The sequence below is a fragment of the Lepeophtheirus salmonis genome, chromosome 1, assembly GCF_016086655.4.
Source record: "Lepeophtheirus salmonis chromosome 1, UVic_Lsal_1.4, whole genome shotgun sequence".
Taxonomy (NCBI): domain Eukaryota; kingdom Metazoa; phylum Arthropoda; class Copepoda; order Siphonostomatoida; family Caligidae; genus Lepeophtheirus; species Lepeophtheirus salmonis.
In genome coordinates, this window is record NC_052131.2 from 16,851,237 (window position 1) to 16,869,205 (window position 17,969).

Sequence of the window (17,969 nt, forward strand, 5' to 3'; positions counted from 1 at the left end):
AGAATAAAGAAAGACAACATTTGCATTGAACACTTCTTGATGCAAATGGTAAACAGTTATATTTGAATATATGTACTAAAAATGGCTATACTAGTACTATTATCCTTATTTTTTGATCGATTAGGGATAAGAAAAGTAGGATAATTAGAGAAAAATAAATTATTCCTTCCATTGTAATTGTTCATTTTTTATCAACAATATGGGAATAAGACTATATGACGATGTAATACCATAATTTTAATAGATATTAGGGACATATATGTAATAAATCTATACAATATAGACTTATAGGGATATATTTTTAGGTGGTAGGTACTTTTGCCTTAAACCATTATCCTTAAAGCATTTTGCATGAGGCAAGAGCAGGGATTTTCACTTCTTTATGACCCATGGGCGATGATGTATTAGAAGACGTAGTGGTTGGTTGTGGTGAGGCAAACCCCAAAAAATATTCGAAGAGGCACTCAAAGGTGCGTCATAGAAGAGCATGAGGAAATGGGAGACGTAAGCGAAAGAACTCTAAAGCTCTGTACATTTGGACCAATTTAGAATTAAAATAGAAGATGTTAACTATTATCTTCGTCTCTTCATGAACTTTATTTCTTGTCCAATTTGTAGGAAACAGGCTGCATTACGTAGTCACTCGAATACCTCGAAGTTGAATATCTAGGATTGGGAATTCATACCTCCAATCGAACTCAAGCCAAATTATGATAACCATAATAAGCAAATCATTGGCTCTTACAAAGAATTTTAAGTGTATTTGTCTAATATGCTACAATAACATGTAAATATGTAAGGATTTGTTGAAGGAGCCTGTCATTGACTTCTTATGGTTTTTCATTGTTATAAAACTTGGTTGTTTAGACCCAAAAATGGCCACATCACGTGAAAATGCTTTATAAGTATAATAGTTAGTCGCAAGACAATTTTGTAATCTCTATATTGTAGAGTATACCCGAGAAAAGAGACACAGACCCCATCTAGTAGAGGAATAATGGTCGGAGAATGATATTAAAATTATAGATAGTGTTTAATTTATTTACTATAATAAGGTTATTAGAGTAGCATGGAAAAGATGCCCATATAAATTAATTATCCACTCAGTAATTTAGAACACATATATCAATTTAAAATTCCAAATGAGTGTACAGATAAATGACACAGATAAACAATACTGATATTTAAATAATACAAGATTAAATTCACGTTCAACAATTTTTTTCTAAATCATTATTATTCTGGGTTTAAAAAAAAAAAAAAAAAAAAGATAGATTAAAAGAAAATTTATAATTTATGTAGAGTTGGAAATGAAAAAATGCGTTTTATTTTTTTATACTGTAAAAAAATAAGGTTTTAAAAGTCAGTAGCTAGTAAGATCATACATAAAAATACGAGGAGAATGAGGTGAAATTGTACTTTTAGAAGCGCGAAGATAAGGAGTTATAATTCGATGGATTAATCGCTGTCATCAAAATTGTAACTAATTGCCTTCTTCTTATTTCTACCGGGCCTACTCTTAGGAGGAGGAGCGATATCAGATGAATCCAGGTCCATAACTTCATCGTCGGAATCATGATGTGCTTTTTGCTGTTTTTTAGAGCCTTTGGAAGGCCCTCCTTTCTTCTTGCCTTTGGATTGAATAAAGTCATCTTCCCCATCAGAATCAATAGCTTTTTTAGATTTAGTAGAATTGCTATTTGCAGACTTTTTAGGAGCTGCTTTCTTAGCAACTTTCCTAATGGGTTGGTCACTATCAGAATCATCAGAGACGTGAGCCACTTTCTTGGTTTGAGCTCCAGTTTTCCTTGAGTCAGAGTTGTTAATCATAGCATCAAATTCATCTTCTGAATTGTCATTACCATTACCATTGCCATTGCCATTCTTAGAATGATCAATAGCATCATCAAAATCATCGTCAGTATCACTAACATCTAAAGTTTCCTGATTTGAAGATGCCTGATGATTGTTCTCGATGACAGCATCGTTGTCAAATAATTCAATATCCTCCTCCTCCTCCGAGTTTTCGGCCTCAACATCCGAAAAACTATATTTCGTTACCTTCACGTTACGTTTGGACCTTTCTTTGACAGGTGTGATTTCACCCATAGAGTCCTCTTCGCCTCCAGAACCAGAGTCTGATTCCCATGGATTCTCTCTCTTTTTACCCTTTTTCGGTGAGGACAGGCTATCTGACTTCCTTGAACTACTTTTCACCACTCCTTTTTTAGAAATCTTATCCACTAGTTTCTCATTCCCATCTTTTCCAGTAACCATGTCATCAAACTCGTCTGGTACTTCGTCTTTAACGACCGGGTTTTTATCTTTTTTGGCTTTTCTATCTTTGGCAGCAGCTGCTTTAGCTACCTTAGTTCTTAACTCATCATCAATCCTGGGCACGATCCGAATTCCGTGAGGTGAAGCTTGAGTTGATATTTTTGATTTTGCGCCTCCCTTTCTTACGCCTTTTTCAACAGCGTATAGTTTCGCTAAATCTTCCTTTTCCTTCTTCATTAATTCGTCGTACTTGTTTTCGAATTCTTTCAAGTCCTTCTTCCACATGTCTTTTTCAAGGGTAGCCTTCACTGCATCCAGCTCATCCTGTTTTTCTTGAGCCTTTCGGAGAAGTTCATCCTTTCTTTCTTTAGTGAGACTCCACATAGCCATACTCATCAAATAATCATAGTCCTTCTTCTCATCATCGGATTGCTCAACATTGATTGTATCATCACCTTCTTCTGTTTGCTCTTCAGTATCACAGTCAATTTCTTGCACTTTTTTCCAACACTTGACAGGATCAGAGTCAAAGCCTTTGTTAGTCAAATCCAAAATGATATCTTTTCGCTTTTTATTTTCCACAACGAGACTGCCCTCACATTTCATTTTGATGAAACGAGCCTGATTCTTAAGCTTAAGATTATCTGCCTCCAACATTCCAACTAAATACTTCTTCCGTTTTTCATAAAAGCGGATGCGCACATCATAGAATTCGCTAATTATCTCCAATGGATTATTATATTTTTTTAAACACCCATAAGCATCAAATAAAACCATTGATGAGGTACTTATTGTAGTTTGTAATTTAAAAAATTGATGAAGACCTGCAAAATAAAAATAATTAAATCATTGTTTGCAGAAAAAAATGAAACGTTGGAGCCGTAACTTGATGAAATGGAAATGAATTCATACCTTTACGCTCAGCTTCACGAAGTTTGTCCGAAGCCATCGTCACAACAAATTTAACGGTGACGTCAGTATGGTACTCCTTATAGTCCGAAATTATGGATGACGGATTTTTCTCACTACCATTTAACATTTGTTCCATAACAGATTCTTTGTAGGTTTGAGTCCAAGTTTTCACAGGAAGCTCAGATATTTCGATTTTTGTGTCAGAAAGGTTTGCTACTTCACCATTGACAACATACTTTTGCTCACCAATATATTCAATCGATCCTTTAAAGTGCTTAAACCAAGGAACCATCTCTTTCATTTCTCCTCCATTAATTAAAGACTTAATATTTTTAATTATGTCTTTTGGATTGTAGTTAGGAACCTTTGTCATCCATCCAGTCCCAATACCATCGGCACCATTAATAAGAACCATTGGTAAAATAGGAACGTAATATTCGGGTTCCACTCTAAGATTATCATCCCGTAAATATTTAAGAACATAGTCATCGTGAATATGAAACAGGTAGCGTGTCATAGGATTTAATTGAGTAAAAATATAACGTGCAGATGCATGATCCTTACCACCCGCAAGACGAGTACCAAATTGACCAATTGGTAATAACAGGTTGACGTTATTGGACCCTACAAAGTTTTGTGCCAAATTTATAATCGTACCCATCAATGAGGCTTCTCCATGATGATATGCAGACATTTCACCAACAGATCCAGCAAGTTGAGCCACTTTTATCTCTCTTTTATCGTTACGCTTTAAGCAGGTGAAAACGACTTTTCTTTGACCAGGTTTCAGACCATCGACAAGAGATGGAATGGATCGTTCGTTATCCAAGTTTGAAAATAAAACCAATTCTTTGTTGACAAACTCGGAATATGTAACTGAGCGAGTATTCTTCTCATACAAATATACCTCTGCCATTCCAAGTTCTTTTCGTCTTTTACAGTCTTCCATCCAATTAGTTAACCACTCCTTTCGCTCCTCAACAGCCTTTTTACTAAAAGCCATCTGTATACTATGGTCATCTTGTTGGCCATCGTAAGAAAATAGAATACGATGACGCCTCATATCGGAAAAGTATTCCTTAGCCTCCTTAGAAGTGGAGGTTCCCAAACCTTTGTAGTACTTTATCTTGAAAGATGGCCAATTAGGAGTCGAATTTTTCCATTCTTCAAATTCAGGTAGGGAATAAAAAGGAAATGAGGATTGTCCTTTTGAGGCTTTTACGATGGGCGTAATGAATTCCTCTAAAAAGGGCCTTTTGAGCAATGTAGGCCAGTTATGATGAATAAAATTGATAAGTAATCCTTTAATATGGGAGCCGTCCTGATCTTGATCAGTCATAATCATTATTTTACCGTAACGAAGACTCTTCATATCGTCATCCGTTTCATATTTCTTTTTATAGGTTAAACCCATAATTTTTACTAATTCATTGATTTCTTTGTTTTCAAGGAGTTGCTTATGTGTCGCCTCACGTACATTGAGCAATTTACCTCTTAGCGGATAAACACCAAACTTATCTCTTCCCACAACAGAGAGTCCAGCTACAGCCAAAGTTTTGGCTGAGTCTCCTTCAGTGAGAATTAAGGTACAATCAATGGAATTCCTTGTACCAGCATCGTTTGCATCCTCCAATTTAGGTATACCCTTGAGTTTACTTGTTTTTTTACCGGAAGTATTTTTCTTCAACATTTGATCCTGTTTGAATTTAGACCAGGCTAAAACAGCTTCCACAATACCGGACTTATTAATAAGATTGTTGAACTTATCGCTCAACACGCATTTTGAACCAAAAGATTTAACTTGGAGAGTCATGTTTTCTTTGGTCTGAGAATCAAAAGTAGGATTGACTATCAAGGCGTTGACAAAAATCCAAAGATGATTCTTAATTTGAAAGGGCTTAATACTGATGCCTCCTTTATTTTTCTTTTTAATAGTTTCCCCCAAAGCTTTTGTGATAAGATCCGTAACGTGATCCACATGTCTACCTCCTTTAGTTGTTGCAATACTATTGACAAAAGACATTTGTTTGAACCCGTTTTCACTCACTGCAACAGCCACTTCCCATCTAGGTCCACATGCTTCAAAAACAGGCTTAATTTCAGAGGCTCCGGGGTTTTCCTCCTCATAGCACTTAATAAAAAAATCCACATAGTCTTTAAATCCTTTGATTGGTATTCGTTTTCCATTCAAAAAGACTTTGACTCCTTTGGAAGAAGCGGCCACATCGTATGCTCGACGAGAGAGAAGAGCCACGGTATTGGGATCAAGAGAACTCATGTGGAACTTTTCCAAGTCGGGAGAAAAAGTGACACGTGTGTAGTCTTCACCGGAATAGGGCGTAATTTTGGGCTCCGAGGCTTTGCTCATGTTAGCGCCCCAAACTTGCTTAAAGGATTTCTTGTACTCTTTGGAAGCGGTTTCCACAGTGAATTTGCTTGAGAAGACGTTGCACAACTTGGCGCCAAAGCCGTTTCTTCCACCAGTGACTTTTTCTTCTTCGTCATTGAAGTTGGATGATGTGAGAAGGTGTCCAAAGATCATGGTCGGCACAAACATCTTCTCATCCTTGTGTTGTACGACGGGGATCCCCCGCCCATTGTTGAACACTTTGATTTCGTTTTTCTCGGCGTCAATGTCCACTTTGATGGTGTCCATCTTGGGATCCCGCTGCTTGTTGTCCGCGGCATTCACCAGGATTTCGTCAAATATCTTATACAAACCCGGCACAAAGGTAATGTCCTTGTTCACTACTTTACCCTCTTCAATCACGTACATAGACTCCGTCAAAGGCTGCACGGATCCGATATAAGAATCCGGGCGGAGTAGAATGTGCTCCAATTGCGTCTTTTTTTGGTAGATACGCTCCACTGAGAGCCTCTTCTTCTGGCCCCCCTTGGCTACAGCCTCATGTTCGCTCTCATCCGAAGACATCCTTCTTATGCTGGATCTCCTCTTCTAAAATTATATAGAAAAGTTAAAAGTAGTAACACAATAAGAACCCGGTAAAAAGACGCCTCCTCTCTTATTGGTCCAATTCTTCTCATGAACCACTTTTTATCAGCCTCTCATTGGCTACACTGAGTCCACACACTGCTAGCTACTATGTTGTAAAAGGTTGTTAATTAGGATATTTTAGAAAAAAGAAAAGGAAAGAAAAGAAGAAAACAAAAATGACATTACCATTGCTATTCCCTCTTAGCTTCTTCTCTGATGCAGCCTCAGATGTTGTGTACAAGTTGCAACTTGTATAAGCAAATTGTACAACTTGCTACCAAAGAATGAAAATCATTTTAAATCATAAATTTTAATTTAGAGTACTTATGATAATGAATGAGGATTTTCGTGTGACATCGGCATTGTTGATGTCGGCCAATTTAGGGCCTAAACAACTATGTTTTACAACAACGAAAATCCTTTTTTCATTAATATTAAAGAAGACGGGAACTATTGGATGCCAAAATGGAACCAACAAATAAAAAGACTTCAACCTTACAGTCTTATGAAAAATAAATCCCTTTATTGCATAGTTTTATTATATATCGGACCCTAATATCCGTTAAGAATATATTATTACATCACAATACTATCTCATTTCTATATTATTGATAAAAATTAACGATAACAAAGGAAATAAGATATTTTTCTCTGAGTATCATACTTTTTTCGTCCCTAATCGATCAAAAAAAATTACAAATCTAGCAATTTTAAGGAGTTTCATGAAGATTTATTGGAAAAATTTGTCCATTCTAGGCATTTTTAGTAGATATTACTTTGATTTCATTCAAAAATCGGTGTTTATCATTTGTATTAAGTAGTATTCGATACAAACTTAAGTCTTAATTTAAATTTTGTAAAGTCATTTTAAGTAGTTTCGTCAAGATTAATTGGAAATGTATCTATTTTATGTAGTAAAAATATCAACTTCGGGATTCCCAACCCATTATCCTTGTGTAGCCACTGGACGGATTTTTTTTTTTTTTTTTTTTGAGGAGGTCAACTTATTTTGTCCAAATATTTGGATGTAAGATCTTTTGAATAACATTTTATGAAGACCTTCATAACTTTAGGGCGTCCTTAGTGGAAATCACTGCCTTAGATGGTCGCTATTATAATGGTGTAATTTTTGTCTGTTTTGAGGATAATTAATGAAAAATGATGATCATTCTGTGGCCCATTGACCATCAGATAGTCTTAACGTTTCACAGATTAACCAAATCATCCCAATTGCAACCACAAAAATGAGATGAAGCATTCTAAATGAAGAATTTTGAGTATTTGTGGTTAGGATAATGCAATAATTGAATATTCATTTTATGGTGGATATATTAATGATGTAATTTTTTACTTTACTTCTTAACAAATATTATGTGGCACATTATTAAGTTCAAATATAGAATACAGTTATATCACTCGAAAATACATAGCAATAATATATATTTTTAATGGATCAAAATTAAATGAGACCATTAATTAATAGTTACTAATTAAAAATGACAGATATTGCAAATAAAAAAGGCGTTTAATGCAGGCTCTGTGCATAGTTTTTGAAGGGGGGCAATAACTATTTAAAAGAAATCACATTTTTTTTGCAGCTCTATGAGGTCTCTAGAAGTGGAAAAATATATTAGAGTATTTTTGAGCCTTCCTAGTTTAGTTTAGTTCTTTTTTTAGGGGGAGGGGGCGATGGATAAATTTGCTTTTGATTTTGTAATGCCTCTAAATTAGTTTAATAAACTTAACTAATATTGATTCGTTAGAGAACGTACAGGCATCGTTCAAGGTGCTCAATCTTGGCCTTTGAAGAAAGAGTGTAGTAATTTTGTTTTAAAAAAAGTGTTATTTGTTCAAATTTATTCCCTTCAAAAAAAAATTCATTTAGTTTCTTCCCAAAAATCTAACTTTAAAATTAAGAAAAAAAGTTTATTGCCCCTTCTTAAAGAAAAGTTCATAATCAAATTTGGCATTTATATAAAAAACAAAAACATTTTGTCGAAACCATTCAACGGCCCTGTTTCCTTAAAATAATAATTATTTCCTCGCCCCTCATGATGTCACCATTAAATAATTTAAATTTGGAATTGAGTGCCAAATTGTAGAGATTCAAAAATTACACATAGTAGTACAGACAAATCCGGATATAATAAAACTAAGCTCAACGTTTTCTCAGATACAATTTTTTAATAACTAAAATATTTTGAATATACCAAGCTTAATAGAAATACAAGGTTATACCATATCGCGTGTACGACAGATGTATGACTTTAGGAGTTTCCTTTATCCAAATTTGACTGTATTAGTGTTATTGCCTATATGTTATCCCAGAAGTCTAATATTTAAAAACAGAGAAAATCAGACTGTTAAAATGAATTCCTCAGTTCCATTTTATTATGAAGACACGATTATTTATAATGAAAGAATGGTTTTTCAAGATTAATTCTCTAAAGTAAAAATTTGAGTTACGACAATTTAGCATTCACCCCACGAAGTAATTGTCGATAGGTGTATACGACTTACGTCAAGCAAGTAATGGATACCAGAAATTGATTCTCTGGAGCCCAAACGTAAGCATATATAAACTAGTAATAAGGATCTAAAGGGCATGAAACAGCTTGAGATATAATAATTTTGACGGGAATCTGCTCAAGTCTCACCTAATAGGTTTTGATCACGTGTTTCAATCAACAGAATAATATTTAAGCAAAGTATTTGCAATACCCCTTGAAACCTATTTTTATGTGAAATGAGTCCGTTAAAATAAGCCAAAAATTAATTGAATGGTACTTTCATTCTTCATAAAACCATTGTTGGCCACCATTGGAACCTAATAAATAATAACGAGGGATAAGCAGCTAAAAATTAAAATGTAGTGGAGGTAACGGATTGCAAAGTATATATATATGCGGAGAGAAAAAAGGGAGATAAAAAAACAGCTGATATATAATTTATTTTTCCTTTTTTTCAAATAGAAATAGGGTCTACTAAAAAGGCGCCATTTAGTGGAAGTGATTAAAAGTGAGACAAAAATGAAGTTAGACAAAGAAATTGAGCTCCTGGAAAGGTAAGAGAGACTCGTATTTTTAGTTATTTTCTTACCATCAACAGTGTAGGAATTGTTCTGTTATGTAGCCGGAGCATTAGTTTCTTTAGACTGAGGAAAGAAACGGATTTAACAAATCATGATTTGGGCATTCAAATAAGTGAAATACTTTTTCTAACATTCTCTATTTCTTTTTCATTACATCACGCAATCTCTGTTTGTTTTTATTTTTTAAGAGAAAATTGACAAGTTTTGATTAGGCTTTTATTCTGCATGTTCAGGCACGTCATCTGTTAAACTGAATTCAGTCTCAATGATGTCGAGGAATTACAATCTTTGATGGATGGCATTTGGCCTTATAATAGGTAGTTTTAGTTTTTTTATGTTAATAGGGAGTAAATACAAAGAGTAGGGACCTGGATTTTGAAGTACAATCGTGTATATTGGAAACAAACAAAACAAAATCATATCAAGTTTTTTAAGATAATCAAATTAAATTAACAAAATATAATATATATAAATAAACAAATCGATGAATATGCATAAAATATAAAGTTTTTTGATGGTTTAACAAAACAACAGAAGTTTAAAAGACAGACATTTACAGGTATTTAATTAGTATGGACATCAATTGACAAAATATCTTTACTTGATAAATATCTATGTTAACAAAAACAAGGAGTATGAATATATTGAATATATATATTTATTTTGTGTACAAGTTGTAACTTCTATAAGCAAATTGTACAAGTTGCAACTAAAAAATGAATTGACTAACTTTAAATAATTAACAGTACTTGGGATGAGGACCATGCAATGACTGAATGTTCCACGGGTGATCGATATATTATTAGTCTAATTTTTACTATTTTAAATCAAATGACTAAAATAAAATATGATGTAGCACATAAAACATTGAAGTTCAAATGCGCACACTTACATTACTCATAAATACATAATAACCATGTAAATTAAACCTATCAATATGAAATGATAAGGGAAATGTATAGTTGGTAATAAGAATGACGAATGTTATAATTAAATAATCCATTTTTAAAGGATGAAATTTCAACTTGAACAATTTGCTTACATAAGTTGTAATTTGTACAGATATCGCAAGTAGTACCCAATAAATGGGCTATTTAAAATAATGGAATACATATTTGCATATGTATTTCAAAATATCACTCAACTTTGGATAATTAATTCAAAAGGTAGTAAATTATCTAAGTCATTTTTGAGCGTAGGTCTTATTTTAAAAACGAGATTGACACCTTTAAAGTTCTGTCAAATTTCCCCGTTGATTCCAAAAATATCTTTGTAATTTGACTCTATTGGGAGCGTTGTCTTTTATCATACTCGTCGTTTTTTGCATTTTTCGATGAGGGAGAAGATAAGTAAGTTTTTCCCAAAACAAGGGATCATCTTCTTTGAGATAAGTAAATGTTTCTACATAATGATTAATGGAGGGAAATAATTCCAAGCGATCACTGAGTTGAGATTCACTACCCCTTAGAACCATTATAACTTTTCGCTTAATATAAGCTTCATCAAATTCAATTTGAGCCCATGAACTCTCTAGAAAATGTTTAGAAAGTATAATTATTGTCCGACTTGATGTTTTTACTGAGTCGATAATGTTATTTATTATCTCTTCACCGACCATCCAGTCTCGATAATGATCGCAGCATTTGTAGGTCCTCTGTAACTTAATTACTTTACCATTACGTTGACCTTCTTCAAGTCCTACAAAGAATAAATAATTATTAGCACTATTAATTTTATTTATATTCAAATTGAGTCATTTTGTATGACCTGGTAAAATGACTTGACGGACATATTCCCAATCTTCTTCGGCATAAGAAATAAAAGCATCGTATTGAATGTTTTCATCAATTTCATTTTGAAAGAAGACACTCCAGAATTGAATATTATAAAGCCGAATACGTATGCATTGGTTCGTAAGAATGAGTGAGATTAAAATAAGTAAAATCAGAATCAGAGCGAATCCGACTCCGATAAATATATATAAATGACTAGGAATATGTATAATATGTAGACCTGAAGAGCCAACTTGTGAGCAATTATTATAAATCCAAGCATCATGGGGTGTACTCAGATTAGCTATATCATGAGAATTAAAGCATATGGCCCTGTTTATATTTTTTAAAGCCAGATAAGTACCCAGGGTTTCGCAGTCTGAACAGTTCAAAGGATTGTTCTCTAAATGAATGTCCACATCTCTTGAGAGCATGAGTTCATTTGTTAGGGAAGTTATATTATTTTTATATAAAACGAGTCTCGTTAAGTTCTTCATTTGAGAAATATTGAAATTTAGGAGATCTCTGGATGTCATGCCTGCTTCGGTAATATGAAGGGTTCTGAGTTCACTGCATCTAGAAAATATATCCTTATGAAAGATGACTTTCATTTTTGAACTAGAGGATGAATAATAAAAGCTCGTTAGTGATGAACATGCTCCAAACATATTCTTTGGAAATTTTCTTACACACGGGAGAGACTCATTGTGACAGTCTATATTATAGTCTCGATACCATATTACTTCCTTCAATGCTAAATTATGTGCAAAAAAGTTTGAAGGAATATTGTTTATTAGATTGTTGGAAAATTTACAAGTTACTAAATTGGAGAGGGGCCTTAAAAGACCATTGGGTAAATGTATTAAGTTATCTGACGTGAGAGAAAGTAAAGTGAGATTTCGTAGTCCAACCAAGGATTTTCTCTCAACCTTTAAAAATGGTACCTGATGCAATTTTAGGGTATTGAGATTCTGGAGATTTCTAAAATTAGGAAATTGTGGTAAGTTAATGCTAAATCCTTCGAAATTTATGAGATTCCTTAAATGTATAAATGCATCGGGCGAATTAAAGGTGAATCCTGGATTGCGGAGTATTAAGGACTTTAAATTTTCCATGAGGTAACATTTAGGTAGAATAGATGGACTTAATACGACTGGATTTAAAATAGTTGATTCGATTGCAAGGACGTCGAGTTTAGTAATTTTGAGTATATTGAAGAAATGAGAGTAGGATGTTGGATTTGGACAATCCACAATTTCGAGGGTGTGGATTTCTCCCAGATTTAATTGAAATTTTTTTACGTGCTCCGTCAATTGAATTGTTTTTCTCGCATGATCAGAGTTTTTGAAATCCTCTTCTTCCTCATTATCAATGGAGTAAAAGGATTCACATATTAGAGAAAAGTGCCTATTATTTTCGATAACTCTGACTTCAATGTTTGAACTAGAGCACAAATACTCCTTGTCATCATAATTGTTATGCACTTGCTTACATTCGCAGTCTCGAATACACCAATATCCATGAACCCCCTCAGGAATATTATGTAATATCAACAAGGCGTTTAAATAGGAGATCAATGCACTTTTTTTCAATGAATCCATCTTATTTTGATAACATCTTTTGATGGATTAAAATAAGTCTGAAACAAAACAAAAATAAAAATAAACTTATTAATTTTTAATTAACATTTGATTAACATATATATAAAAGAAAAATTTAAAAATATGTGTATAATATAGTCAATTTCATATAAAAATATAGATATATGTAAAAAATATATTGAGTACTACGCGCGTATGTATTGTATAAAGCTATAACTCTTCATAGTCAGTTTGTATCACAAATTGGTGCACTATCAATTTAAGTAAATTCCATGCTAGGTTTAAACCGGAAGACATGACGTGTTGTGCTTTAAATTGTCCGTATTGCGATAAGTATTTTCTATTTTATCGTTAAATGGAGGTACTGGAGTGGAGTTCGGAGTTTCCATCAAGTGTAGTTGATTCACCATTTTTCTAGGTTTTAGCCATGTTGGTCGCCAAGACTTTGAGTTGCCTTTATGAGGAAGAGCATATCTTATGTTCCTCCAAAAGTTAGGATGATCATGATCCAAGTATGTGTTTTGAGAAATATAGTTCATAATGGAGGGGCCGATATCCTCCTTAGAAGGAAGGTCCCCAATTTTGAGCAAAATGACTTTTCTCCGAGAGTGAGCTATTTCAAACTCATATTGAGCCCAGTCGGATCGGAGAAAGGCCTCTGAGAGTACTATGATTGTGCGTGAAGATTTATCAACAGCTTGAACTATTTGTTCGGATATCACTTCTCCAGGGACAAAGTCTCTTATGGCAAGAAGGCACTTATATTTTAATAGAGGATCATCCTGGGGGACTCTAGACCATCCACAAGTTTTCCTTCAACATAATCACTGTCTTCGTGGGAATAACTTATAAATACGTCATATGTATTTTTGGATTCATCGTTTCTTATGAAATATTGTCGGAAAACTGGATACTGATATAGGAAGATGTGGATTTTTTCTTTATAGATAAGGCTAAGAATAACAAATCCCAAAATAAATACGAGAACCAAAATAGCAGGGAGTACGTAAATAATAACGAGGGAATTCAGTTCTAAACAAAATTCCTCTTCATCAGCGAATTGAGAAATGAGGATATCTTTTTCTTTACCCTGAATATTACAATCTCTTAGTACAACTTGACTCGCATCTATTATTTCCAGATTGGGGTTGTCATTCGTTTTTAACAATCTGTAAAGAGATTCTGAGTGACAGTTGCAGGGAAAACTGTTATTGGACAGAGATACTTCAACGAGCTCTGGAGCGTTGATTAAAGCAGAAACTTCCTCGTTTGTGATTTCTAATCTATTGTTGTCTAAATGTAGTAGTCGCATATTCGCGGGGAGTTGAGGGGAAATGGATGTGATTTGGTTGTGGGATAAGTAAAGTTCCGTGAGGTTTTGTACATAAAATAATGATTCTAGTGTTTGTAGAGTTCCAATTAAATGATTGTTAGACATATCGAGAGATATCCAAAGGGTTTCTTTTATTGGAGAAGGAACTCTCTCTGGAAACTGTGTGAGCTCAGAGTTGGAACAGTTTAAATGAATAGTTTTTGTGAAGGGAATATATTGACATTGCATACAGGGGCAAAATACATTGGGTATATGAACAGAAGGAAACGGGCATGTCAATTGATTGCTTGGAACATCTAGAAAGACACGATCCTTTAAATTCAATGGGGATGCACACATTAAACGATCAATATCTGGAATATGTACGGTTCTCTCAGAAAATGAGCGTTTAGTCCATTGATGGAATTCTAGAGATTTACAATTACAGTCAATTGGATTTCCGCTCAAATATATATTAATATTCTGATTTTCATGGAGAGGAAAGGGCTCCATCTCTTTGATCTGATTGTCTCTTAAATTTATAGTAATATTGTTCTGATGAAATTTTAAATATTCTTTACTTAACGTAGGACCAATCAAATTATTTGATAAGTTGATTTCCTCAAGGCTAAGTAGAACTAATCTCATTTGAATATTGAAGTTAGTGGACTGGATTTTGTTGTAGGATAAATCAATTCTTTTTAATTGGGATAGAGATTCCCAATTTGGTTCAGATTCCTTAAACTCTAAGACGTTGTTTCTCAAGTTCAGCTTTTGGAGACGTGACATAAAATGGAAGGCAAAGTCCTGGATATTGTTGATTTGATTATTAGAAAGGTCTAAGGATATAAGGGATCGCTGATCAGAAAACAATTTATTCGTAACCTTGGTCAGTTTATTAGTGTGTAAGCTTAGTTTCTGTAGATTTGTTAGCCCAATAAATAGTAGTTCAGAGGTGTCCTCCATTGCATTACCACTTAAATCTAAGAACTTGAGTTTTCTGGCATTACGAAATATGTTTTGGGGAAGGGCTCTAAGGCCCGTTTTGTGAATGCTGATCTTTTCTAAACCCTTGCAACCCTCGAGGAAGTCATCTTGAACAATCATATCGTACTTTCTGTTCCACTGAATATCCAACTCTTTGAGGGATAAAGATCCTTTAGCAAAACTTGGCACCTCTACTTTATATCCATTGTTACAGCCTCTGCAAGGAAAATAGTTATTCCAATGTATAGTCCTCAGCTTAGTATTAGAGCTAAACATATAAGGTGAACCTCTTTGAAGGAAGTTACCCTTAACTTTCAGTGTCTCCAATTCAAGAAGATTTTCAAAGAGTGACTTAGTTACTCGTGACGTTAAGTTGGATATTCCAAATTCAATGTGCTGAAGGGCTTTGTTTTTCATTAAGAGCTCTGGTGGTACTTCATTCAAGACTCTTGAGTTGAAATAGAATCTTTTGAGACTTAATAGGTCATTCAGGAGATTAGGAGATAGTTCTTTAAGCATATGTTCACCAATACTAAGAATTTCCAAGGCAGACATAGATCTAAATAATTCCTCTGGGATAACTTCGGCAGCGTTCGTTAATATAGCTATAAACTTAAGCTGACCCCGTACTCCATCAAACATGTTTGGAGAAATAACATTTCTGTTTGAACCCTTAAAACTCGGTGTTTTGATCTCAATTCTTTCCAGATCCGAGGATACCCCACTAAACTGCCCCTCAATAAACATTTGTCCTTCTTCAAAGGTATTATAAAGCAAATGCATTTCTTTGACAGATGATATGCTGAGTGCGGATGTGATGGCAGAGAAGCTGAAGTTAGGAATGGTACAATGTTGAAAGTAGAGTTCATCAATAGGCCCTAGAGAGCTCAAGTTCAGTTTCTTGAGTTCGTTTAAAAATGCGTCTGAACTAAGCTCCTTGTTTGCATTGCAGCTAATTCCCAATATCCGGGGTTTGATAGTGATTTGAAAATTATGGTTAACTGTGCTAGGGCACCAAATCACGAAGCTCGCCTCATTGGGCATACAATTGCAATGTGCTGAGTCAATTGGACAGTTTGTAGATTGAAGAGACTCCTCTAGGAGTATGCTTAGTATGAGGAGAAGGCGTAGTAGTGCAGAAGGAACGACTTTGGATAATTTCATGTTGAGGGCAAGAGTGTCCATAATTAATAACGAATTAGTTAGTTAATTAATCCAGTATTATTCCTTCATTCAACTGGAATAATAAATGAGACTGAGTGAATATAGAAAGGTCTTGTTAAGTTATTTTTCTATGGAACTTAGTTTTAAACGTTATCAAAATTATTTTGCAAACATGAAATTTATTATTATTATTATTGAAGAAGCACATGCAAAAATGTGATACTGTTCAGTTCATCATCATATGTATCAATTATCAGCATTAGTAAATGATTATTCATGTAAATACGTTGTTTGACTATATATATGATTATGTATAAAAATATCTTCTCATATTTTAAGCTAGTGAGTTGGATGTGCGAGGCAGGAATTACTTTTAAGTCAAGCATCAAGTGACTCTTGCTCAAAATATAAATAAAAACCGGAATTTAGGTTTTTTGTTAACTAAAAAAATATTCCCCCCCAAGATCATTTCTTGAGGCACGCATATGCATTTTTTATTAAATAGTAAATATTAAACAATACTAACATTACGCACTTTTGACAGCATCCAGAGCCTCTATTGGATTGGCTCCCATCTTTTCTTCCAATGTAGAATGGGTTTTTCTTGTTATTATTGTACTTAGTTTGTTCGATTATATGTAAGGGGAGGTACGCTGTTGGTAGTACACCTACCTACCTACGCTATTCATCTATCACAAGGGCAAGAGAGCGACTAAGACGTTTGTTCAACGCTCTTTATATATTTTTGATAATATTATTGTCTAAAAAAAGCGTGCACAAATGCCTTTTCGAAGACGTACGTAGCCGTAGATAGTATGCTACTTATTAGTAACAAGGTACACTTGCAGCAGCATTTAGTAGTAGTTTACTGTTTACCATACACGCCCTCAGACACGGGGCCTTGTTTCCTTCTTCTCTGTCCTTCCTTTTTTTTTCTCTGTTTTCATAGAAATAATTTTGTTCTGTACAAGTTGTTGGGATATAAGGATTATTTTATGAAGATTTATCAACATTTGTAACTAATATAAAACAATAGTTGAATATTTAATTTGATGGTTGATATTTTTATTGACTTTACTACTGAATAAAAGTACTGTTATGTTTGCAGAGTTTAAAGTTCAAATGGCTATAGGACTGAAGATCGTAATCCAGTTCAATCTCGGTCTGGTCCAGTTCAGTCCTGTACATCTGTACTAAATCTAATAAATTTCGATCATTGATGACGACGCTCAAATTTATTTATTCTTTTTTAATCAGTTCTAGGACTGATAATCCGACGGTTGTAAGGACCAGACTGGACCTCATAAAAAGGACTGCCATAACACTACTTATAGCCAGTTCTCAAGGGGGATGGGGAGGGGATGCCATCCCTCTTCAATGAAAATGCTCAAAATCTTACTCCCCTCATTGAAAATGTTCTAAAGAATTCCCCTTTCAAATAGTCATTTTGGCTATATCGCAGTAAAATCAATTGTATTTTCAAAATTTTATCGAGAAAGAAACTTCCAATAATCAGAATCCATGGCTGACCATCCCCCTGGTTTGATTTTACCGCTCGACCACAGCCTATAACTTGTAAATATAAGCTGTGTACAAGTTGCAACTCAAAAATGAGATGAAATATTTTAAATGAAGGATTCACTGTACCTGTGATGAGGATATTGCTCTAATTGAATATTTCATGGATTATCCATATATTAATGGTGTAATTACTGTCTATTTGGATACAAATGACTAAAATATAACTTTTCTGTGGTACATTAAAGTTTAAATGCCGAATTAAAAAAAATATGTATTGCAACTTGTACACAAGATGAATTGAATACTATGTACAGCTTCTCTCTATTCACTTACTCAG

At 34.0% G+C, this 17,969-nt stretch overlaps 3 protein-coding genes across 3 annotated transcripts in view; 1 reads left to right on the forward strand and 2 right to left on the reverse strand.

The window, feature by feature from the left end:
- Nucleotides 1-1,014: 1,014 nt before the first annotated feature.
- On the reverse strand, nt 1,015-9,502 carry Top2 (topoisomerase 2). Its single transcript, XM_040713815.2, has 3 exons — nt 9,284-9,502; nt 3,190-6,145; nt 1,015-3,101 (listed from the first exon to the last, which is right to left on the reverse strand). The coding sequence occupies exons 1-3, from the start codon at nt 9,323-9,325 to the stop codon at nt 1,459-1,461; spliced, it is 4,641 nt and encodes a 1,546-aa protein (XP_040569749.1). The 5' UTR covers nt 9,326-9,502; the 3' UTR covers nt 1,015-1,458.
- Zwilch (zwilch kinetochore protein) overlaps nt 9,054-17,969 on the forward strand; it is a 51,195-nt gene continuing 42,279 nt past the window's right edge. Inside the window, exon 1 of the mRNA XM_040713846.2 lies at nt 9,054-9,248. Coding sequence (XP_040569780.1) covers nt 9,214-9,248 — 35 coding nt within the window. The 5' untranslated portion in view covers nt 9,054-9,213. The remainder of the gene's footprint in view (nt 9,249-17,969) is intronic.
- On the reverse strand, nt 9,649-17,678 carry LOC121119213 (uncharacterized). The gene is given in 5 exon segments (XM_040713836.2): nt 9,649-10,973; nt 11,043-12,672; nt 12,933-13,430; nt 13,433-16,184; nt 16,638-17,678. Coding segments are annotated over 4 exon segments (5,298 nt in total). The 5' UTR covers nt 16,133-16,184; nt 16,638-17,678; the 3' UTR covers nt 9,649-10,503.

What these genes read in the sequence shown, in the direction of transcription:
- Top2 (XM_040713815.2), bottom strand. Translation starts at nt 9,325, where the DNA reads ATGCTCCGGCTACATAACAGAACAATTCCTACACTGTTGATG. An exon ending in CAATTCCTACACTGTTGATG is followed by an intron (nt 6,146 to 9,283) that starts GTAAGAAAATAA and finishes ATATAATTTTAG; the next exon opens with AAGAGGAGATCCAGCATAAG. An exon ending in TCGTGAAGCTGAGCGTAAAG is followed by an intron (nt 3,102 to 3,189) that starts GTATGAATTCAT and finishes TTTATTTTGCAG; the next exon opens with GTCTTCATCAATTTTTTAAA.